This window comes from Chelonia mydas, chromosome 10 (assembly GCF_015237465.2).
Source record: "Chelonia mydas isolate rCheMyd1 chromosome 10, rCheMyd1.pri.v2, whole genome shotgun sequence".
Classification (NCBI taxonomy): Eukaryota; Metazoa; Chordata; order Testudines; family Cheloniidae; genus Chelonia; species Chelonia mydas.
Window position 1 is genome coordinate 70,646,973 of NC_051250.2, and position 25,186 is coordinate 70,672,158.

The 25,186-nt window shown below is 48.8% G+C and overlaps 1 protein-coding gene across 3 annotated transcripts; it reads left to right on the plus strand.

Moving 5' to 3' along the window:
* On the plus strand, window positions 1-25,186 carry KLHL25 (kelch like family member 25). Of its 3 annotated transcripts, none has more exons than XM_037911194.2 (3): window positions 1-221; window positions 15,130-16,959; window positions 23,661-25,186. In XM_037911194.2, the coding sequence occupies exon 2, from the start codon at window positions 15,150-15,152 to the stop codon at window positions 16,917-16,919; it is 1,770 nt and encodes a 589-aa protein (XP_037767122.1). In that variant the 5' UTR covers window positions 1-221; window positions 15,130-15,149; the 3' UTR covers window positions 16,920-16,959; window positions 23,661-25,186. The 3 variants fall into 3 exon arrangements, with proteins under 3 accessions (XP_037767122.1, XP_037767123.1, XP_037767124.1); XM_037911195.2 differs by having other exon boundaries at window positions 15,133-16,959; XM_037911196.2 differs by lacking the exon at window positions 1-221 and adding an exon at window positions 632-650.

Consider the following 25,186-nt stretch of genomic DNA (forward strand, 5'->3'; position numbering starts at 1 on the left):
GGGGCTCAGTCACAATGCTGCAGCTCTGATTGGTTGCCCTGGCCCTGCTGGGTGGTGTCTCCGCCTCCGGCTTGGAAACTAGTTTAGTCTCAAGCCCCTGGTGCTACACTGTATCCAGTGAGTGAGAGTTCCCTGGGGGGGGGCAGCATGGGCACCAGCCCGCCGCGGGAGCTACAGTGACCTGGGGACACGCTCAGACCCCTGGGGCAGATCGCTGGCCTGTGAGTATCTGTGTAGATCCATCTCCATCCCCAGTCCTGCCCTAGTCTGGGGCGGGGGGGGGGAGGCAGCCTGAAGTGTGTGGAGAGAGGTGAATGCAGACTGCTGGCTGGGAGAGTTAGTTCCCAGCGCCTGGGATAGCGCCGGAGAGGGTGCAACAGAGTCTTGTCTGTGCGGTTGCAAACATGTCATTTGCAAAGTGCTTTGAAGAGGGGGAATCTGCGAGGCAGATCTCGGCTCGGGAGGAAGGGGGGGAGCAAGGGGCAGTCCTTTATCTCCTGCATGCAGTGCGTGGTACAGCAGCGAGAGCCTTGATCGCCAAGGGACACTGGAGGTGAGGGCAGGATGTTTTTCCAGCTTTTTTCTCCTATTCGGTTCCCGTCCGTAAATCATTTCAAGAGGCTTTGAGAAAGAAGTAGCTGCAGTTAATGGTGAGAGCCAGAGAGAAATTAAGTTGATGTCTTTTCCCTCTTTCAGGAGTGTTTGGATAATCTTGGAAGAACACCTTCTGGGGTGTTTTTTGTTGTTTTTATTGAGCATGGATGGAGATTAATTTTACAGATTGGGGTTTAAGGCTGGGGGGAGGTTTAGGAAGAAAAATCTTTTTGCTCTCCGATTTACCCTGTAGTACTGAATTTGCTACAACGACTACTCAGTTTATTACAGATATTTGTGTCTGAGCACCTGAATGTTCAGGGTTTGTCTTAAATCCAAATCTTCAATGCTTAGCTTCACAATCCAGATCATCCTCTCTAACTAGGTCTAAATTCACGTTTACTAAAATGTGTAGCTGGGGACGTGGAAAGACCCAACAATACGGTGTCAGACTTTTCGGTGATAGCGTGAACCCAGCATGCTGTCTGTGGATAATTGGATGTGTTACTCTCTTGCGATCCTGGAGTGCCGTACAGGTTGTATACACTTAGAACGTTAGCAGTGAGATATTCAGCAAATGCTTGAGGCATTCGGCTTTTTAAAACAAAAAGCTCTCATTTACACCTAACCTAGGAATACAGCAACATTTATTCATTTTTTGTTTGACTCGAAATATATCGCTGTAAAACTGCTTACGGATCAAGGGACCGTGCTCCAGTGAGCCTCCTGATAAAATAATGAGTTGCAGAAATAGCAGGAGCAACACAATTCTGAAAGTTTGCAATTGTTTGTAAATGGCTTATTCAAACTGGCTGACTGTTATAGCTCCCTGTTCTATTAGGACAGCGTCTGCCATGTCACCCTGGCCTTCCCTGGGGCCCTTTTGTACTTCAAAAGTTACAGCTTTTTGTTTTTTCATAAGCCCATTCACACTGTTTGATTTCAGGCTTCTTTACACCAAAGAAAACAAACTCTGAGCTCAGTACAATCACTCCTTTCAGGAGGAGACATCTGTCCATTATGGACACCTCTCCATATGGTGAGAGCCTTCCTGTTCAACCTCTCTCCTCCTCCTATGAGTGCCTGGGTGATTTCTCCTCTTGTGACCATATGCTTGGAGTCACCTCCCAAATCCTGTATCCCTTGCAATCCCACTCGCTGTTCTTCAAATTCCTCCTCCACATGCGCTTATCTCACTCCAGCCCGGGCACATGGTCCCAGAAAAAACAAGTGACCTCACTTTTACTGTGTAAACCTCCCTCCTCTTCCTCACCCCAGCCCCTTACCGAACATCAGAAGACACAGGAAGAGAAACCCCGCGTTCATCTGTAAAGCACCAGGTACAGTCCTGTATAAATAGTAACACATAGCCACCACAAGTGCTAGTGATTGCCATCCTACTGGTGGTACCTTCAGTGTGGGCATAAAGCATGCTTGGGGGGCATGTGGGAGAAACTTGTGCGGCCTATTTTACCTGTCCCTCTCTCATTTTCCCCTTCCTACTCCTGTTAGCCCATCCCGGGTCTCCTCTCCCCAGAATCTGGCCACTGTTGGTGTAGGAACTTTTTTTTGCAGCTCTGGAAGAGCCTCCCATTATCTGTTCCCCTCCTCAGTTTGCTGGTTCAGATCAGATCTTATCCGAAAACAAATTGTGTCTCCACCTCTTTAATTTCTCTTGCCATTTGCTATCATTTATCTCTGTAGTAGGACTGGAGTCGATGAGGTGTGTTGGGATAAGGTTTGTATGGAGGTTTGCTATGCGCAATAAAGGTGCCTGGGGTAACGACGGCTTGCAGCATTCCTCTTTAAAGTAGTCTCAGTGTCTCATTATTTATAGGATTGTAGTGCTGAGGAGTCCCAGTCATGAACCGGGACTCCATTGCACTGGCAGCCGTACAAACACAGAACAAAACGACGGTCCTTGCCCCCAAAGAAACAAGATTCTTGTGTTCAAACCCAGCACCAAATTCACTCCAAAAGGCTGACATCCAAACCGTAGCATAAACTTACACAACTTGAAGTAGCGCCACTGAGGAACTATTTCTTTCTACCCTTCTATTGGTTCAAGAAAAGAAGAAAAGAGCTATTAGACCAGGGGCGGGCAAACTTTTTGGCCTGAGGGCCGCATCGGGTTTCAGAAATTGTGTGGAGGGCCGGTTAGGGGATGCTGTGCCTCCCCAAACAGCCAGGCATGGCCCGGCCCCTGCCACTTATCCCCCTCCCCCTGGGACCCCTGTCCCATCCACCCACCCCCCCCACTCCCTGTCCCCGGACCGCCCCCAGAACCCCTGCCCCTGAGTGCCCCCGCCACCCCATCCAGCCCCCCCTCTCCTTCCTGACTGCCCCCCCGGGACCCCTGCCCCCATTCAACCCCCCCCATTTCCCACCCTCTGACCACCCTGACCTCTATCCACACCCCCGCCCTCTGACCACCACCCCGAACTCCCCTGCCCTCTATCCAACCCCCCTGCCCCCTTACCGCGCTGCCTGGCGCACCGGTGGCTGGCAGCGCTACAGCCGTGCCGCCCGGCTGGAGCCAGCCACGCCAGCGCGTGGCACAGAGCACCGGGTCAGGGCCGGGCTCTGCACCTGCACTGCCCCAGGAGCTCGCAGCCCCACGCCCAGAGCATTGCGCCGGCGGCGCAGTGAGCTGAGGCTGCGGGGGAGGGGGAACAGCAGGGGAGGGGCCGGGGGCCAGCCTCCTGGGCCAGGAACTCAGGGGCTGGGCAGGAGAGTCCTGCAGGCCAGATGTGTCCCACGGGCCGTAGTTTGCCCACCTCTGTATTATACCTAATAGTCAAACCCCCTCTCACCCTCAGTGTGTGCAGAATTGTTCCCTGTGGTAGAATCTCTTGTGTTCGGCCCGGTTTTAAATGGCTCAGGTGATGGGGTTTGCACCATGTTTCTAAGAAACCTTCCCTGCATGTGCAGAACAGGAGAGAGGAGGCCAATTTAATATCGTACCAGCAAAGGACCAGGGTAGTTAAGCATATGAGGGAGATGGCTCAGGGGCAGATTAACTATGGGTGCTGTGTGTACGCTGTGTGTGCTATATGTTTTCGTGGTGCGGGAGGGAGGACTGCGTGGAGTCAAGGCCCAGAAAGAGTATGACTTGTTGTTGAGTGATGATTGTATTACTACCCCTGCAGGGGAAATTGCCTCCTGCACAAACTCATTGGGACTCAAAGTAATCTTCCCTGATGGCCAGTAATGTTTTTAGGAAACGCTTATTGGGTGATGGGATGGAACAGGAGAGGCATTAGGTGGTGGGCAACTCGTCTGTAGGGGTGGAACAGCACAAGCAGAACCTGGTCAGATGTGGAGGGAGATGGGAACAGGACACAAGGGTACCGGTCAGGCAGGTCCTGGCCACGTATATGTGTAAGTGGACCAGGAGGGGCAGACCTGGCCTGGTGGGTCTGGGATGTTGGACTTGCTCACTGGGTAGATGGGTTGCTGAAAGGGTCAGGTTAGAAATACAAATGTCAGAGCTTATTACCAAGAGCCAGATTTATTCTCATTCTTTATAGATTGTAATTGAATTGAGGCAAATGTAGTCAACATTGCTTGAACAGTGGCTGCTAGAATGCCTGCTAGGATGCATTTAGCAGTACCAAGCTGCATCTGCCACCCTGGAGGACCTTTAACCACCATCCCATCAATGTGTCTTTGCTCATCAACTTTTACATCCCCACGGTGGCTGTTAGCACCAGTCCAGGGAGCAAGGGCTGCTGCATCATCCCTTCCGCTGGAGCCTGGGTACATTGCTTCCCTTGTCCTAGGATACTGTGACTGAGCCATCCCAACTTGCCTGCTTGCAAAACACTTAGACTCAGGAGAGACCACCAGTTTTATCTGTTGGCCTATCAGCCCGAGGCTAGGCAAGCTTCATACTGCAGCCCATTGGAAATCCCTTTGATTTATTGTTGTCTGGTGCAGAGGTGAGTGTAAAACACCTTGTAAGGTAAGGTAACATGAGCAGCTGCGACCCAGTAACTCATGGGTTGAGTCGTGTGGTTTGATGCCACATGTAGCCTGAAGAATGAGAGATCAGAGCCCTGTATCTCTCAGAGTAATACTCCCACCTCCTTTAATCCTTGCTAAGAATGTTTTTAATTTCTGAATCTTCCCTTCTGTCTGGCGGGGGGGGGGGGGGGGGGGGGAAGGTCTCTTCTTGCTCTCCTTAGCGTCTTTAATCTCCTTCAGGGGTTGGCATTTTTGCTGGCCAGCGCTGAATTCCCTCCAGTGCCCATCAACACCAGCGGGTAATCATCTACAGAGATACAAGGTCCTCCCATCTTCACGGACTTGCGTGGGGTGCTTAACCTCTGCCGTCTCTGGACATTGTACCAAGATCTCCTGGCAGAGCAATACAGAGCATCAGGTTATCTGACTGGGAGCTGAATTTAAATTCTGGATTGAAAGTTGCGAGGAGAACTGGGCCCTGTTGATAAGAAAGCACATGGCAGAGGCTCCGATTGACCCCATCAACCAACCCCTCTACTTTGCCGACAAGTTTCTATGTGCTCGTAGTAAGGGATGGCATGTGAGCAGAGGGCGGGAAGCTCTGCCTGCCCCCTACAGTTGCAGCATCTTCATCAGACACTCTGCCACCACCCCAATGGCCCACCTCTCGCCCAGTGCACATCCGCTGGGAGCTGTGTGGTTAGGTACCATGTGCGGGCATTTGAAGTAGACACCTCTCCTTCTAAGTGTAGTAGCAGCTAGGCTCTCTTTCATGGGACTCTCTCCTGAAGATGGACACCGTGATCAAATGGGTCATTTCCATTCCGGGCCCCTGTGAGCTTGATTTGGGATGCGGGCAGGGGGGATCTATCTTCATCTTCAACTCTGCATCATTTCACAAACAGATAGTGATGGATCTAGCTGAATGGAATTCATTCACTCATTGAGCTGGAAGGCAGGTTTTGCGGGGGGGAGCTCACAGCGGCTCCTGAAATGAATTCCAGGCTTTGAAAAGATCTGCTGGGCCGAGACATTAAAAAGCTTTTGTCCACAGCCTTAACTGTTGCTCAAAACATGATTTCTCCTGGTTGGATAATGGCAAAAGGATGGGGGGAGGAGTATTCCCAGCACTACAAAGCCAGAGGGTTTAATAATGAGCATAGACTAACCCACCTTTATTGTCTCTGGAGGTGGCTTAATAAGAAGGTTTACAGAGCATTCATTGTGGAGGGTGGGGAGCGGGTTGGTCTACACACAAGCTTGCACCAGTTTAGCTAAAGGTGTGTTCTTAAACCGAGTTTGTCTACAGACACTCTTATTTGGTCTGAGGGGGGCTTATTTTGGTTTAGCATAATCCATTTTTATAGGCAGCGCCAGAATCCCCTTTTCCTCCTTCCTTGCCAGATGCCATAAGAATCCTGCTTTCCGCTCAGTTCCATGTGAAACATAGCTCATAGTTTTTGGGACCCAGGCATTTAATAAGCCTTTGTGATAGCTTTGGAACTGGAGTCCCTGCAGGACATGAGGGAAGGTTGGTACCACATGATGGAGCATGTTCCTGGGCAGGCTGGAATATGAAATAGCGATGACCAGAGCACATTTCTGAGTTCAGATCCATGTGGATAAGCACACAGAAGTTCAGATGCTTGCCCAGACCTTCTCCAGATGATCCCTGCAGATTTGGGCTTGGAAAACCGCATGGTTGCTGTTTGAGTCGAATCGACACAAGTGGAACTGCATTTTGCATGGTATTTCTGCCTCCCGCCCAGGAAGTGCAGGGCTGCCATGAAAATATGAAATAAGGAGGAAAAAATTGTCAATGGGGATCATTCAGATGACAAAGATTTGGGTTGACTCCGAGCTCACTGACATGCTACAGTACTTTTCTTTTATAAACACATCACATACAGATGGCGAACTGCGGCCAGTGGGTGCCGCAATCGGCTGAACCTGCAGACATTGCAGGTAAACAAACCGATTTCAAAGCGGATTTCCCTGGTGGGCCATGTGCCAAAGGTTGCCGATCCCTGATCTAAGCTACATCAATTTATGTTGCGTAACTTACGTAAATTGACTAGTGTAACTTAGATCAACTTATCTGGTTAGTGTAGGCCAGGCCTGAGTAACGACACTGACTGCGAGGGAGTGACGGTGCCTGAATCACAGGGTGCAAAAAGAGAGTTGATCTTCGCTGCATTAGTTGTCCTCTTAGGACAGAGGAGAGGAAAGGAACCAAATTTACAGATACGAGCAGACCCCTGACTTCAGTGGAGTTACTCTAGATTTGCTCAGCTGTAGTCGAGAACAGTGTGTGTCCCCTGGAGTGCAGAATCCAATGACTCAGTAGTTGTGAACTGACACCTTAATAGAAAGTCCATGGCTGGAAGCAGGTGTAGTGTCTCTTTCCATTCTATCTGGCAACTGGCCAGGTTTCACTGTCAACATTTTCTGTATTGCACTAAGTGTGGGTTGCTATTTTTACTCCTCTCATCTCAAGTACTATTTACTGGAAGATTTAATTAGTAACAAGCGAGTCTGTTTGGGGCCAGCCTATGGGGACAAGAGTGCATTGCTTCAGCCAGAACATAGGGAGCTGTGAAAGTTTGGTATCGAAGGCAGATCCCCTAGTACGTGCAGGTATGGACCAGTGTCCCCTGAACAGCACTAGTGGGGTTGCAGGTTTGGAGCCTGCAAGGAGGAGTATATATTCCAGACCTGTTGAGCTGTTTATGTGAAGTGACATGAAAGTGCAATATATGCACCAAATCTTTAAAACTCCAATTAGAGCTACTGCTAACATCTCCAAAAGGGAAGATTTATTCCCCTATCTTGTCTATTTGCCATCTCCCTTCTGTCTTTCTCAGCAAGATCTGTTTTCCCCATTGTGTCTGCTATTTTTGATTCCTGTCCAAATGTTTGATCCAGGTCTCTATGAGTAATGGACTATGTGAATAATTGTAGCTCGCATTTAAAGACTCCATTTTACAGACTGCATGTGTGTGTGCATGTGTGTATACGCAGGAGGAATCAGTTTCCCTAACGTGGAAATGCAGCCATATCTGGTATGCAAATGGCAACTCTTTTAACAATTCAACTGTTCAGGACAGGAAGTGAAGAACACACTATCCAAATGAAACTGCAGGTGAATGTTAATGTCCTAGACTCAGAGACTAACAGCCTAGGAACCTAACACTGGAGATGGGAGAGCGGAAAAGAAGGGCACAATTTCATAGCGTTTTAAGAGAGCTGATCTTCGGCCGAGGCCAGGAAGAAATTTCCCCTAAGGGTTGTATTGCAAAATTTGGGTGATTATCAGGTGTTCTATGCCTTCTTCTGAAGTATCCAGTGCTGGCCCTTCAGGCAGCAGGCCTGTTCTGATGTGGAAAGAAGGGCTCATGGGTGAATCCTGGTCCAATACAAAGAAGTAGGAGTGTGGTTGACTTCTGTGGGAGCAGGTTTTGGTACTATGTGGGTGAGCCTTGTGTCACTATAGCCTGGATGCTGAAACTCTGCTCTCCAGCTTGCCCTAGATGCCAGTGCTACTCCCGGACAGCCCAGGGGATATGGAAGGTCCACATCTTGCAGTTCTACTGGTGTGACTCCCTTGATTACACTGCAGATGTACAGGTGTAGCCAAGAGCATTGTACCCAGTAATAGATCTGAAACTGAAGTGCCTGAGGCCAGATGCTTCTGGCATTTTCTCTAGGGCTATTCACTGCCCTGGCCTATGTGGCTATATTCATTTACCACTGATCTGCACGTTTGTATTGATACGCTGGTGGCTGAATTTCCCTATCCCTCCTTAAGGCTTCCCCCCAGGTTTGTGAGATGTGGGATGATTTGTGGTTATCGGTGCCGAGATGAAAGTAAAACACCGTGTAGGAGACTGCTGTGGCCTGACCTAGTAACTCATGGGTTTCCCAGAAGATTTCCCAGGGTTACCAGTGGAATTACACTACTGGTGCCCCGATGCCCCCAGATCAGCAGTTTCCTTCCAGTCTGCGCTGCTGCTTCCATTGCCGCCTTGCCCAGAAGCATGTGTGCCAGTGACCCTGTCCTTGTTTCTCTGAAGGTTTTAAACTCAGAGCACCTGCCACAGCCTGTGTGAAAAGAGACAAAGAAAGTGACAAGAACAGCAGAGGCAGCAAAACCAAATAGAATAAATTAAAAGGGAAATTTGAGTTTTTTCTAAGCCAATGCCTTTGATCCCAAAGCTGCCTGGTTAGCATTAAAACGCTAATGAAAGCCCCTCCCGAAGCCAGGAGGAGCAGAACCCTGCAACGAGAACCCTGGTTTTCCAGCCTCCAATGTTGCATGGGCATTTTCTCCCAGGAGTTGTGAACCGAGTGAATATCAGACCTCAGTGACTCTTAATGCTGTAGGTAGTTTTTAGTAGTGATGGTCAAATAGAAAGCAACCCTTAAATAACTCCCCCAAGCCCTGTATTGGGACTATCAACGCAGGGTTTGGTTCACCGTGGTTCATAGGGTCAGGGTTGCCCAGGCATGTTCAGGCAGGGTTTGGCAAGAACATTTCTGAATGACAGCGTTTCACACTTTTTAGCAATTGTTGGACCAGAAATTCATAGCAGGGAACTTGTTACTTGCTGTTTTGTTTTACAGGAGAATACCGAATAAACAAACTTGGTTGCCCAATCAAGGAGCAGAAACTATATTGTGTGATTTATTAGACCAGCCACGCACCTCAAACTGTTTGTGAACAGCTCTCGGGCTGTAAAGCTATTTGTCCAAACCGCTTGGTGAATTCTTGTGGATACTGGAAATGTTCGGAGGTTCATGGACAACCTGGTGGCTTTAAAAAAAAAAAAGCTAAATTTACTACAAACATTGGCCCTGCTTCTGAGCAGGCCCTTCAGAATGCAGAGCTCACATAGGGATAGAGAGCAACTAAGGTACCTTTGTGCCTCCTGGTTTCTTGGCCCCACCAAGTTCAACTTAAAGCACAATCAGGAGATGCTCTAAATTATAGCAGCTTCCCTCAGATGCCTACAGGCTACACGGCCAGCACAGAGTACCAGGAACTCAGCGAGCTTCAGTCATGCCCTCCACCCCCAAGTCACCTCTAGTCTCAGGGGTTGCAAGATGGGATGTAGGGATGCTCCATTATCCTGGCACCACCAGGGAAGCCCCTTTACAAAACAGTTGTTTCCTGGGGAGCTTTTCTGCTTTCTTGATGCCACCATAGCAGCTTTAAGTAGCAAGAGCGGGTGAGAAAATCAGAGTTCTAGGTCTCACCTTTCTCCCTGGTTCTCTACACTGGCTTTTGTCCTCCCCAGGGGCTACTGAGATACTTTTCTTTGTGCTCTGAAATCAGAGGCGCCTGCCCTCCCCGTGATTCAGTGAACTTTCATCTTTGTCTTGGGTTGCTGCCATGGGGGCTTTCCTCCCAGAACGAGTGTGTGAAAGGCTGTCCGAAGCCCCCTCCCCGTGCTGCTGTGTTGTAAGAACTCTGTCTCTCTCAGATCTACTGGGCTGAGACTGACTAGAGCCAGGGAAATATTCTAGCCAGCAGACAGCCTTGGCTATCTGACAAAAAGGCTGATGCTCCCAGGCCCTCATCTATATGGAAGAAGGGCTGCCGTCTGTCTCCGCCTGCCCTGAGATCCTGTGAAGACAGTGCCATCGTTATTTATTTTTGTATAACTCCCTTTAAAAGAACAAAATGACTGCAACGTATGAGTGTATCCCAGAACCACTTTGCGCGGGTCAGGTCCTCGGCTATTTGAGCTGTAGCCTAATGACTGCCCCTATCCTACCCCGAGGACGCTGGCTGCTGTGCTCTCCGATGGCCCTTTGTACTCTGCGTAGTAGGTGGGAGGTCGGAAAGGGACACTGGCAGATTTCTGTGTGCAAAATATTCCTAATCTGGAGTTCCCCATCTGCTTTGATAGCTCTATACGTTCATCAGGAAAGCCAGTGAAATGTTCTGTCATAACCTAGGGCCAAATGCTGCTCTGTAAGTTTCTGCTTCAGCAAAGCTCTTGAGGGTGTGCTTAATAGTAAGCATATGCTTACGTCAAGCCCTATTCAGTAACGCATTTAAACATGCGCTTAAGTTAAGCGCATGCTTAAGTGCTTTGCTAACTGTAGACTGGCCTTGGGCATATTCTGATTAAGCAGCGGAGGGGCTCACCTCACTTACAGATTTTGAAGGTTCATACGGCTGCAGAATTTGGGAAGAAACTAATCGGGAAAATTGCTATTGTCTACAATTTCTGTTCGTCTGATGTGTATCAAGGGCTATCGCACATTACTGGTGGTCTAGGGAAAGCCCTGGGAAAGCAGGGGTTGTCCATTGTGCCACATTCTGTGGTAATCTGAGCTACACCCAGCTCGAGAGCAAGAAGTAGAACGTCCACATTTCTACTCTTACGCAGCCATGGTAGGATTCAATCCTAGGTGTTTTGAGAAGATTTCAGGCCTTTACCATTTAAAAGGAGGGCAGGTAAGTAGGTCCCACTTGTAACACTTGCCTCCTAAAAACTCCTTCATACAATATAAAAGCTGCTGCAGGCTACAGGCTTTTTTTAAAATCCCAGCTGTATGGTAGTTTGATGCTTCTTAGGGATGGCCCTCGCTAGTTCTACAGCCTGCTTCAGCCTCATTTATTGGCCCAGCTGTCTGTGAGAAGGCCAGCTGACAGTAGATGTCATAACCTTGCACCTGGCTGAAGGGACCATCTTTAAGGGTGGAAGCTGGTCATTCAGTCATTTGGCCTCTCTGCCACAAAGCTTATGCTCAGATAAATTGGTTAGTTTCTAAGGTGCCACAAGTACTCCTTTTCTTTCTGCCATAAAGGGAACCACGTAGTGCTAGTTTTGGTGGGTCACCAAGCAGCAATTGGATGGAAATGTAACTTGGCCACTACCTACCCACCTAAGAACTACTGTACATGGGATTTAAAAAAACTCTGTGGCCTGGTGCAGCTTTTGTATTTTATGTAGGTGTTTTTAATTTATAAATTAGCCACTCCTTCTATTCTGAGTGGTGCCTTTTCCTCCTCCAGGCTCAGGAAAAGCTAACCTTGTCCCTTTCCCTTTCTGGCCCCTCTGTTTGTTTCTATGGCTATTCTGTGTGAATTGCTTAACATTTGGTTTGATTATCACATCGCATTTGAAAATTAACACATCCACTCACTGCTCAGGTCTGGTCTTCAAAGGAAGCAATAGATTGGGAGGGTGTTTTCTGAGGTTGGAGGAAGGGAAGCCGGAATCAATAGCTTTTAGCAGACTCATAAATGTTTCATTTGTATTCCTCAGTTTGGTCAGGGATGCTGGAACAATTTGTATTGTGGGGGTGCTGAGAGCCGTTGAACCAAACTGTAAACCCTGGATATAATGGAATCCGCTTCCAGCACTGCTAGTTTGAGCACCTTTGATTTTGGTGCTGTAAAATTGTGTCACTAGAATCCATATTAACCCTTAGAAATTTGTACTAGCCCTGAGGTGGGTGCAGAATAAGCATCCTGATGATGCTAGAAACATTTCCCCTTGCAGCTCGGCTCAGCCACTTAATAATGTGATTTCCTACCCAGTTCTGGAGCCCTGCATTGAAAATTGCCTCTGCTCACAAGTCAAATGAATATTGCGGTCTCAGCCTGGGACCTTGGGGATATTTGCTAGGAATCTGGGAGTGTCAATTTGGGTCAAAGATCCCACAGCTGTAGCGACTCTGTGTTATTTACGCTGTACTGTTTGGGGACTGGGAAGCCTAGGGAGACTTCCTCAGGGCCTGTAACTTGGCCCATTTATGTCTGCCTTGTAGAACACTGTAAGGGAGGTGGGGAGAGGCAGAAAACACACAACTCAGAATTATTCCTATTGATTAGGATTTATTTATGTTTTGTCTGAGGTGTTGGAAAGTGTCTGGGCATCTTGTGGTTGAGCCTGTGTCTGGCTTATCTGCAGCCAGGCTCCGTGAAGCATGAGAGTGTTGAACTGCTTCAGGTTTGAACTGCTTCAGTGTTGAACTGTTTCAGGGAGGTCACGGTGAAGTGAGCTGTAGCTCACGAAAGCTTATGCTCAAATAAATTTGTTAGTCTCTAAGGTGCCACAAGTACTCCTGTTCTTTTTGCGGATACAGACTAACACGGCTGCTTCTGAAATGTGTCAGCTCTGTGTCCTGAGGGGCTGCTAACCTGTCATTGGCCTCTGAGAGGTCATCGCCTCTCACCCAAGGTCGGTTATTCAGAATTCCTTGCTTGACTCCTGCCCTGTAAATCACGGGTCGTGCTATGTACTCTCCCTCTCATCAAGCCAGCAAAGCATGCATACATGACCCACTTGTCATCCAGGGCTTGTTGACTCTTCCGACATGAGCTGCGGATTTGACCGTCTCCCCTAGGTTGGATGTCTCAGAGCCTAACAGCTGACTCGGAACCGTGAGCTCCATTGGCAGTGTTGAGACCGTACCCTGATCTAGCTGACTTGGGAGGGCAGGGGCCTGTTGGCTTCATTATGAACCGGGGGGATTTTATTAATTCAGGGTTTTTCCAACTCTTGCGGTACTTGTTGCTTTTTCTTAATGTCCCAATTGCTGGAATCGAGAGGTGTCATGAGAATCTCACTCTTTCCTCCCTCTCCCCCCATGAAAGCTAAGTTTCTAACCCTTATCATTACAGAGAAAAGCTTGAAAATATGAGTTGAGTGCACGCTCAGGGCTCATACAGCTAGAAGGCAAATAAAAAGCCCCCCAAATCATTATTGCAAATCAACATTTTTTTATGTTTCATGATTTTTAAAGAATCTCATGATTTTGGGGCCTGACTTATGGTGTTTTTGAATGCCCGGGGTTGGTGGTACCTTGTCCCTAGCTAGAAAAGCAGAACAATAGTTACAGAGAGGTTTTTAGGGTGGAAGAGGTGAAAAAGGGAACCCAGATCTGCATCTGACCTTTGCAACTTGGCCCCATTTCTATCTATCATGTTTGGACTGCCTGCCTGCTCCCTAAACCCAGACTCTAGCTCTGTGTGTGTGTGTGTGTTGGTTTTTTGCAAAATGAAATGAAACAATGCTTGACTTTTGGTAAGACCGTGTCACCTCTTTATGTTTGTTACAAGCTCTTAATAACAGACACTGTGGGGGTGCGGTAGCAACAGGATGTTTGTAATGGGATGACATCAGCATGGCAGTTGTGGGATTTTGTTTTGGGGCTTTGACCTATGAGCTAGTTGCTCAATAAGGTAAAGGGGAGAGGGGAGTGGTTTGTCCAACTGAAGCTGCATCTGTGTGGCTGCAGTCTTGTCTGTCTGTCTCTCTCAATCTCTCTTCCAAACTGTATTCTTTAGCTCTTCTTATATTCTTTGGAACTGACAGACTGGCTTTTAGTGACTTGCAATTTCTCTCTTAAACATGTTATTTTCCAGCAACGCTGATGGATGTGCCTTCTGCATTTACTTTGTAAATTATGGACTAAATTTTCCAGTCTTAGCCTCAGGATTTTTTATGTTTACAAAATAGAAATCAGTCAGTCAGCCTACCAATTACCTGATTTACACCTGCGGAATAGGATCACTTGTATAGTTGTGCCTGCACATTGGATACAGGTGGAAAAATGCAGACTGACTGAAAATGCAGCCTTGGATATTTTAGACCAAGCAACTTATCAAATTTCATTATCCAGACTCCATTGCTCTCGATCTCAGTAGATTGGGAGGGCGTTGTGGGTATGTCCTACACTGCAAAAAACCCAGCAGCAGTGAGTCTCAGAGCCTGGGTCAAGTGACTTGGGTTTGCGGTATGGGGCTAAAAAGAGCAGTGTAGACATTCTCACGGGCTCTGAGACCCATCCCCCTCACCGGGTCTCAGAGTCCAGGTTCCAGCCCAAGGAGGAACGTCTACACTGAGCTTTATCATATTCCCTGAAGCCTGCCTGTTCTACAGAGTACATAAGTCATGTGGAAGAGTCTGCTGAGATTCATCAGCCAGAAAGTAGAATTAGAAGGGTTTTGCAAAGTCTGTTGAAATCTTTGGTTCCCTCTAATAGCTAGATACCCCATAAATGAATACGGTTGCAATTGCCTTTCCTAAACCTGTAATAAGCTCCCCACCAGACGCCAACATGACATGAAATGAGCCAAGAACAGGCCCCAGCCCTTTACCCTAAATAGACTGTTCTCTTTAACAAGGAAAAATAAACATTGCACGGTTTGTGTGTTTGCCCTCCAGGGACTGTTGAGAAAATTTGCCATTTAGTTTGGGGCTTTCGTTGCTGCATTTCGCTTATTCCTTGTTGAAGCCAAAGTGCCGAATTCTCTGTTTCTGCCATGATTACCCAAAAATACATTTTAGAAGAATAAGCAAGCCATTACAGGGTGCTCTGTGGCTGGAATATCTGGGGGGTGCTGCAGGTCAGGACTCAGGAGCACTGGCAGAATTGGGAAGGGCTCAGTGCTGGGACACCAGAGTAGGTTTGAGCTGTGTTGGCAGATCAGTGGGGAGAGGGAATTTAGCACAGCAGATGCCCACACTCTGCTGGTGGCTCTAGCTAGTGCTAGTTTCTCTCCTCTATAAGCACCATTAATTAGTTTATTTTCTGTTCACTCCTCAGCAGACCGCGGCTCTGTCATCATGTCGGTCAGCGTCCACGAGAACCGTAAATCCCGAACGAGCACTGGCTCTATGAACATCTTGCTTTTCCACAAAACCTCCCACCCAGACTGTGTCCTGTCCCATCTCAACACCTTCCGGAAGCGCTGCGTGTTCACTGACGTCACCCTCTGGGCCGGGAATAGGTCCTTCCCGTGCCATCGGGCTGTGCTGGCCGCCTCCAGCAGCTATTTCGAGGCCATGTTCAGCAACGGCTTGCGGGAGAGCCTAGACGATGAGGTGAATTTCCACGACAGCCTCCACCCAGAGGTGCTGGAGCTGCTGCTGGACTTCGCGTACTCCTCCCAGATCATCATCAATGAGGAGAATGCAGAGTCCCTGCTGGAGGCTGGGGACATGCTACAGTTCCACGACGTCCGAGATGCAGCAGCTGAGTTTCTCGAGAAGAACCTCTACCCTTCCAACTGCCTGGGCATGATGCTGCTCTCAGACGTTCATCAGTGCCGTAGACTCTACGAGCTGTCCTGGAGGATGTGCCTGGTGAACTTTGAAACAGTGCACAAGAGCGAGGACTTCAACAACCTCTCCAAGGACACCCTGCTGGACCTGATCTCCAGTGACGAGCTGGAGATAGAGGACGAGGAGAAGGTCTTCAGGGCCATCATTCAGTGGGTGAAGTATGACTTGGACAAGCGGAAGGTGCATCTTCCAGAGCTGCTGAGGAACGTGCGTCTGGCCTTGTTGCCTTCCGAGTGCCTCAAGGAAGCCATGGCGTGCGAGGACCTGATCATGGCAGATGAGAGGAACAAGCTCATCATGGACGAGGCCATGCACTGCAAGAAGAAGATCCTCCAGAATGACGGGGTGGTCACCAGCCCCTGTGCCAGGCCCCGCAAAGCCGGGCACACCTTGCTGATCCTGGGCGGGCAGACCTTCATGTGTGATAAGATCTACCAGGTGGATCAAAAGGCAAAAGAGATCATCCCCAAAGCAGACCTGCCAAGCCCAAGGAAAGAGTTTAGTGCCTGTGCCATTGGCTGCAAAGTCTATGTCACTGGCGGGCGGGGCTCAGAGAATGGGGTCTCCAAAGACGTCTGGGTGTATGACACCGTTCATGAGGAGTGGTCCAAAGCTGCTCCCATGCTGATAGCTCGGTTTGGGCATGGCTCGGCTGAACTGGAGAACTGCCTCTACGTGGTCGGTGGGCACACTGCGGTGGCTGGTGTCTTTCCGGCATCTCCTTCTGTTTCCTTGAAGCAGGTAGAGAAGTATGACCCTGCCTCCAACAAATGGACCATGGTGGCCCCTCTAAGGGATGGAGTCAGCAATGCTGCAGTGGTCAGTGCAAGGCTGAAGCTTTTTGTCTTTGGCGGGACCAGCATCCACCGGGACATGGTGTCCAAAGTCCAGTGCTACGATCCTGTCGTGAACCGGTGGGCGATCAAAGCAGAGTGCCCCCAACCTTGGCGCTACACTGCCGCCGCTGTTCTAGGCAGCCAGATTTTCATCATGGGCGGGGACACTGAATTCACAGCTGCGTCCGCCTACCGCTTCGACTGTGAAACGGACCAGTGGACGCGGATCGGGGACATGACTGCCAAGCGCATGTCATGCCACGCCTTGGCCTCGGGGAATAAGCTTTACGTGGTGGGGGGTTACTTTGGGACTCAGAGGTGTAAAACGCTAGATTGTTATGACCCTACCTCGGACACGTGGAACTGTATAACAACAGTGCCGTACTCACTCATCCCCACGGCTTTCGTCAGCACATGGAAGCACTTGCCAGCTTGAGAGGCATTGGCTTGGGTCCAGAATTCAGGAGCTTAACCGGGTAAGATTATATATATTTTTAACCTGATACTTCACCTCCGCCACCTAAAATCTGCATCCACGCCCCATGTTAAGACAGCTGGATCTAGACTTGCTCCTGGGAATGCCACCGTTTCCCTGTGTTTACATTTGAAACAGAGAGGGGTAAACAGATAGAAGGCCGAGTAGGCCCAGGCCGTTGTAGGTTGATACCTCTCTGCTTTCATACCATAAGTATTTCAAGCTGGCCCATTCAGTATCTTGGAGGCTTAGAGTGCAACCCATCCACTTGTGTCCCATGCGAGACAGAGAATATGTTCCGATCGTGACTCTAATAATACTTGTATTCAGCACCTTCTGGTAGGGTAGACACTGTGGTGATGAGCACTTAAGAAAGGCATAGCATGAAATACTTACACAGATGCCTGCACAGGGGACAGACTATCTGATAGGTAGGTATTAAAATGGCATGCTGGGAGGGAGGGCATGGATGTCTGTGAGGGGTAACAAAAGTTACGTTGTGCGTACCGTTCAGTGGATAGGGCAGGAGAAGCACAGAAGCCATGGCACATTTCCCAGGGATCAGATGTAGATTTGTCACCAGAGCAGTCCCCTATCAAATTGAAAACCACCAGACTCCTGTGCAAGACGTGAGTGGGAGGGAAGGGGATGTAATAACCCGAAGAAAAATGCATTTGCTGCACTGCTGTGTGCGCATGCGGGGATGGGCTGTGAAAGATGTTGATATTTGACCCCAGGTACATAAATTCTGAGGCTATTTTCCCCAGTTGGTCAGAGTAACAGGGAAAGCACTGTTTGAAATGAGGGGCAGTGGAAACTTGGACAGGAAGCCTGGCATCTGGCTCCCACCCACTCATCTACAGTGGGACATTTGGCTGCTGTGCCGATTGCAAGATTTGGTCAATGGTTTAACCTTAAAATTACCAACCTGCGTATATCGGCACCTGCTCAGTCTGTGCCAGGATGCAGTTCCCCAGTGAAAGGTGGCACTTCCTAAAATCCTTCCCAATGCTTGTTGTGAACCAAGTATTGATCTGGGCAGCACTCCCTGGGGAATAATGCTGCCTTTGCAGCAAATCTAGCACCACTTCTGGAACTGACTGCACAGATTCCTCTACCACTGGGACGTCTGCATCCCTCCATGTAAGTTTGGAAGCCTGTTAAGAGCCAAATGAGAGAACCTGGAAGCATCTCCTGCGGCGGATGGGGGATTGGCAAATTTCCTCTATAGGGTTTTCATCCCAAAAAGGTGGATGAGGGACTCCAGAGAGGATCCTCTTCTGCGCTGAAATTCTCCTTTAATTTTAAAGTTCATTTTACACCTGGAGGAAAGAATGATGCCCAAGCCCTGTAACGCCCTCTTGTTTCCCTGGCCTCACACTTAGTGTCACAGACATGTCGGGAAAAATGCAACAGGGGGGCATTACAGCAGCCTTCCAGCGTTTCCCCCTTCAATTTCTTCTGCCTGTACCGCTGGCATCAAAGAGGGAGCTGCTGGCATCTTCGTGTACAGTTTGCCCAACTTGCCCGCTGCCTGCTTTTCATAGATATTTGGTGCATGATGGAAAAAGCACCCAAAACACTGGGCTGCTGTAAGATTTTGAGATGTGTCTGGCTTTGGCCTGGCTGCACCGTTTTGTAGGGCACAGCAAGGATGTGAGGGGTTAACATGGGATTGTACTGTGCATTCCCTGCGCTGAATGATAATGGCTTTTCCAAATACCCCCTCCCCTCCTCACGGGTTGCCTAGCATCTGTCGCGGTGGCTCAGTAATCTAATTAACTGCCACTCGGCTATTAAATATCGCAGCAAAGAGTATGAGGACTCCATCATTTTCAGCTCGGGGCAATGGGGCCTCCCCTCAAGAGCCATCCTAGAGCTGAAAATTAATTTTCTCAGTGAGCTGGTGAACAGTAAAACACCGTGCCAGGCACCCACATGGGAATGGGGCTAGAGATTGTGATGCTTCATCTACTGAATTCAGTTTTGCTCAAAATTTCAATTTGAATTCAATTTTGCTTTGGGGATCTCTGCAAGGGATAGGGAGTTTATGCCCTGCCTGCACGAAACCCACTAACCAGGGCAGTTTTCTTTATGATTTTTTTTTTTTTAATTAAATTTAAAACTTTCCAGACAGAACAGTTTTTAGGTTTGAACATTCCCCAGTTGTCCGCAATCTCAAACTAGTGCATGAAAACCAGGAAGTGAAATTGACTAGCACGGCCACATTATACAAGATGAGTGATCTGCAAAGAGCCACTGTAAAGTCAAGGTAGAGCACTCAAGGTTTTGGGGCTTGTTACCTCTGATGGGTTATTAGTAACCCAAAGAAATAAGACATTTAAAAGCGCAGGCATGCTAACTGGGTGGTGTCCTGTCCCTGTTATATTTTAGCTTTTTCATCCCATTATTTTTAAATCTAATTTGTTGTTGTGGCCTCTGTCCTGGGTTTCTGACAATGTGTTAAATCAAACACACAGAGTTGAGAGTGAAGCCACACTGGAAGAGGTTTGCCCTGCTTGTGTACCCCACAGTGCCTCAGCTGTACACCTTGCCCTGACTGATACTGGGCCCTGGGCAAAAGCTGGGAACGGTGCTCTGGGAGTTGGTCTCTAATTTGGTCGATCCAAAATGCTGGTTAGGAATCTGGAGAGGACGTCTCCAGGACATTACATGTATTGGTCCATATTCCCACTGAGAGCATTTGGGGGGTTTATGGGAGTCAATTGCAGATTCCTGAATATGGGATTCTGCTGTCCCCATCCCCAGTGTAGAATAGGACAGTTGGGGTCGGGGGGGGGTGGGGGGGGTTGCTGTAAAGTACATCAGCTGGCTGTGGCCCCTAAGGACCATCCACCAAGCAGGGATAGTCAGAATGCAGCATTCTTCTGCTGTGCCCCCTCTAAATTCCTCCCCCTCCCTGATTCACTCTCTACACTGGGAGAAGCATAGTGTGGCTGGGAGTGATGAGGGGCTGGCTATGCTGGCTCACGGGAAGTGCAAGGGAGACCCAGCTGCATTCCACTCCCTTCGCTCAGTAGGGGCAGGACAGGCCCGAGAATCTGACCCATTCTCTCTGGAAAGCTCTGTTCAGAGGCACTTTCTGTTTTTCCATCGTGGGAAGAACCAGCCACCCATAGACTTTTAATCCTTTTGAACTTGTGGAGTGTTTTGGCCCAGTCACCTCTCTGCTTTACCCCATAGCAGGGGTTTGATTGCTACTGCCCTTTATGCAGTCCCATGGACCAGAGTTCTCAGAAGGAAGCAACCACCCCCTGGTCCTTCTCCCTCCACACTGGTACGTACCAAGCCAAAGGCCAAGCTGCGTTTGTCCTTTAGTGGCCAAATGGAACTTTTGCCATCTTTGGCTGCTAACTCTATTTGTCTAGAAGTGTTCCCTCTGACCCTGGTGGGAGCCCTAAGGGTTTTCCCACAATCCATCCTTACAGTCACCCCCATTCTGAGCAAGGAAAGCATAGCAAGGAGTCCATCAATACTACCCCGTATACGTCTGGAGGGGTGGTTTTGAGTGACCCTGTAGGGACACAATGTGCTGCCCCCACTGTCAAACACAGTTGATGCAGGGGCATGAGACCAAGCCCAGAAATCAAACCCATGGGTTTGTAAAGCACAAGCACCAGGCTTGTCAACCACGGGTTAAGAGCTGGAAGGTGCCGACACACGAATGGGAGCTTTTCAAAGGCACAAATGGAAGTCAGGCCCCTAACTCACAAAGGTTTTCAGTGGGCTGTGGGTACCTAATGGCCGTTTATACCTGAAAAAGCCTGGCCCCAAAGCTCCAGCTCTGCTTTAATTTAAAACATAACAAACATAACAGCAATGAATTGTTTCCTGCAGAAAGGTTGGCCTCCAGTATGGCCACGTTTAAGCCCCAGGGGGTTTGCATCAGCGTACTTTTCAAGGAGGATCTCCGCGCCCTGTCCAAGAATACAGTGGGACATTAATTTAGTGCTGATCGCAAGCAGTAATTCCAGGGATCAACCATGATTAGCAGCTTAAAAAGCAAAAGCCTAATCTCTCCCACCACACAGCCCTCCAGCTGATTTGTGTGCCTCCAGTGGTCAGTGAGTGACCCATGAAATAAGAGACTTTTGTCAGCGCTGTGCAGGGAGGAGCTATATAGGCACGGGAATCTGCCCTCTTCCCATTTGGTGTCTCAGATGAGATCTAATCAAGTACTTCTTTTAAGACAAAACTCTCACCTTTCCTCTTCTCCCCCGCTCCCCTGCTGATTCTGTGTGTTTAATACAGAAAAGTTTCCGTAACTGTAGTAAGACAACATAAAATTGGCTTAGCCAACTTTTGACACTTGTACAGGAATCAGATCTCGACTAGCAGAATCAATGCAGAGAGGCAAATGCAAACTCCCAAAACCTCCACTCATAAGGGCAGTATAAATGCAAATCAGGAGCTGGGTTAATCGCTTAATAGAAATGTGTTGTAACAGAAATGGAGATCAAGCTTAGACTACAAACATTGATAAAATATACTTTACTGTTATCCCTTCTGCTCTCTCTCTCTGCTGGGGACAGTGAAACAGCTTGGTCAGTTTCATCTTATAGGGAGGCCGATTGTAGTTCCTTGTGCATGGACATTGCTGGGTTTGCACGCTGACTATTTTAGACTGACCTGTTTGAACTCTTTGGGCCTCTAGAAACCACAGTTCAAAAACCTGCAAAATCTTAGTAAAAGTTGCCCATGGCATGGCTACCTATGGTCCATTTAAAAAATGGACCATCCCTAAAATACTGTAGCTAACCCTCTCTCTGGGCAAGGCCTTAATATAGTTTTAGAGCAGCTCAGCATCTTGTAATTACTAAAGTAACCAAGTCACACATAATTTTTGCCAGTGTCTCGCGGGGAAACTCATTTGCCTCCATTGGATTGCAAAGGCAAGATAAGCAGTGGCTGCAGCTTGCTGCCGTTTTACAGGCAGATGTTTGTCTCTGAAGCCTGTTTATCTGGCAGAGTCAGAAGGGAGTGGTTGGCCTGCAGAGCCGGGTATATGAAAATCAAGCTTTTCCTAAGCCTGGGTTTGGGTAGACAAACACCTGGTTCGTTCATTGTGTACAGAACATGAGATCTGGCCCCAGGCTGTATGTATGAGCCCCTTGGAAACTTGTGTGGTTGGTTTTTTAAGAGCTAGTTGGTGGGAAAATGGGAATTATTTCCCCCGTCTCCAAAAAATTCCCACTTTCCTTCCATTTTTTGCTCCAGTGTAATTTTGCTGGGAGTTTCCAGACCAGCCCTCATGGTCTGTACCTGTTGCGAGCCAAGAATGCAGAGCCTTCAGTCTCAGGGTACAATCTAGACTAATGAGTAGCTGGGCCACCTCTGCTGTCTAACCCAGGATGCCCTTTGCAGTGCTTTGCTGCTGTAGCCTCCAGCCTGGACGGCTCAAAAACAGCCTCCAGCATGCAAGTCACTCCCAGCAATGTCTGCGTGTGTGTTGCAGCCAGCCAGCCACCCCTATCGCACTTACCAGCCTTGCTTATACTGCAGGGTGACCCACAACACACTCCCAGCTTTAGATTTCCCGAAGAAATTTATGTCCTGCACTGCCCAGCCCTCTCCTGGACAATACAAGTTTACATAAAGTCTCTTAGCTGTTTAATAGAAATAATATGCACCCAACTGGCTGCCCCAAATGCTTCAGTTTAAACACGCTGGATTAGATAAAACAATAAAATAAGTTTATTTTCTTGTAACCATTTCTAACTTACGTGCCTCATTACTTGTACTCACCTAAAATCTCTCTCTTTGTAATTAATAAAATTAAAACACAACTGGTACCTAACTTAACAAACTATATCAGACTCTCACCATATGATTTCAGCAGCCTTACAGGCCAAACTTCTTAGGTCAGGACCCCTTCTCTCAGAGTTCAATGAATGCTTCTTTGGTCACTTCTGGTGCTGTGAATGCGATGGGCAGGAGGAGAGAGAGGGGTCGTCTTTGGGTGTTTGTCCCTCCTTTTTACAGTGTCAGTCCCCCTCTTGAAAACCATTTCCAGCTGAGATTCAGGAGACAAGTGTGTCTCTATGGAAGGATGTTCCCTGCTGCTTTTTCCTCACCTGGTTGACCGTCCTTTGTTTCCCTTCCTGCTTGATGACTCTATTTATTGCTTAAATGCAAATTTGGCAGAGCACACATTCCTTTCTTTGAGACAGACCTGTCTGCCAACCTCAGTGTGGAACAAGTGTTAACGCCAACCTCAGTGTGGAACAAGTGTTAACACCACCATACAGTGGAATCCTAGAACTTCACATACAGTGTTGCCCCACACATTTTATCAGGACAAGCATATTATGAGTTTTCAGATGATACTGCATAAGGCATACATAGTACAAAGATTATTACAACAGTGGGGGGTGTGTGTGGACACGGGTACATTCCGTCACGTTCCCCCACCCCATTTACCTCAATGGCCAGGCTGTCATTACATCAGTGGCCCCGTAATGGGGTGCAGTGAAGCAGGAATTACAAGGGCTGACAACACAAAGCCTTTTGAGATTCTCCAGACAAGTGAGAGAGTGGAGCCCGTCGTCTCCCTTGGGGATTCATTAGCCCCAGACGTGATCCCCCATGAGTGGGAGGGACATGTTGATGGCTGCTTGACCGGGGCCGTGGTAGATGAGTGACCTGGGTATTAAAGCTTTCTCTTTCTTATTTCCTCCCTAGATGCCACTGTCGAATTCATCTCCCTTTCTCTCTGCTGGAGTCTGCACAGTGACCAAATGCTACCAGCCTCACTCCTTACTGCCCCCACCCAAAGCCTGCAAAGGGTCTTTTGCAGCCCTTCCCTGGCACAGGGCGCAGGAAAAAGGCTGACCTGAGAAGGAAGCCGCGCCATTTGGCTGGGAGGGGGTGCTAAATGATGCTGCCGCTCGAACGGCCATGCAGTCAAGCCACTGAAGGAAAACAGAGCCGAGAAGCGTGCTGGGGTGGAGGCCTATTGCGTCGGGGCCGTTTTCCGTCGGGGCTTTCGTTTGTGGGAGTGGGGAGGGAAGGGGATTGGTTTTAATATGATAAGAAAGATGAAGTATCCATCGACGCTGCATGAAGCCTATTGAGACGCAGGAGAGGGATGGTACTGCCACAACCGAAGGAGGCACGGGCTAAAAGAGCGCCGTGGGAGCGCAGGGCCTGTCCTGCCACCCGATTCCTCTGGAGTTTGTGCTGGGAGCCCAGCAGGGGTTTTCGGTTGTCCTTGGAGCACACAGCACAGTAACCCGACGAGGTGCTTTCTGTACTGGGGCGCGGGGGAGGGTTCTACACTTTTTAAAAGCGGTTAATTTTGCAGAGTGCTTTAAGTTGGTGATCCCGGGTCTTTAGGGTGCTTCAGAATGATCCAAACAGAAGGGGAGTGGGAGGCAGGTGGCTGTTGCCAGTGGCGGGGGGATTGGCGAATCCGACAGATTAGAAAGGTATCAGAGAGCCAGCCCCGTGCATAGATACTCCTAGCTGCATGACCCAAGTACCTGCTTGTGTGGCCGGGCAGGGAAGCTGGCTGCTGAAACTTAAAGGGGTAGCCCTTTGATGTTGCTAAAAAAAAAAATCCCAGGAAGCCAACACCCCAGACAGGCAGGTAACATGCAGGAAGGAGGCAGGGACCTGTTGTGCACATGAGAACATTTTCCTTCCGCATTCTACTGTGGTGTGTCTGAGGCCTGGCAGCTCCCTTCCCACAGCAGCTGGGGAGAGGCGTTGTACACCTGTCAATGTGTCAGGATCTGGGTTAATTATGTTGCAAAGCTGGATAAAGCTGCATAACACTCGCTGCACATTCAGAGCAGGTCTCTGAGCCGTTTCTCTGCATTATTACGTCCCCTAAATACTGGGTGCGTAGGAGGGAAGGGGTGGTTATCAGCAAATGAACAGGAACACAGAATTTATGTACCAGGTCTGATCTTCAGTCCATTGAGAAGGGTGTCCTGCCTCAACAGTGCCTAATACATGATGCTTCAAATGTAAAGTATCACACAATTGGCAAGGTGAATTATGGGAGGCGAATATTGGTAAAGCATCCATTTCCCACCCTGTACTGGCACACCCTGAGGTTGCTGTATCCTGCTCCCGGCCTGCAGAGCGGCCACTGTTGCTGGTCATAAATTACCCATAAGCAGCTCTTACGTTTCGGTGGCTGATCTCTGCAGGCCAGGGCAGTCACAACTTGGCTGTGCGCTCGGCCTGCATTTTGTTTTACG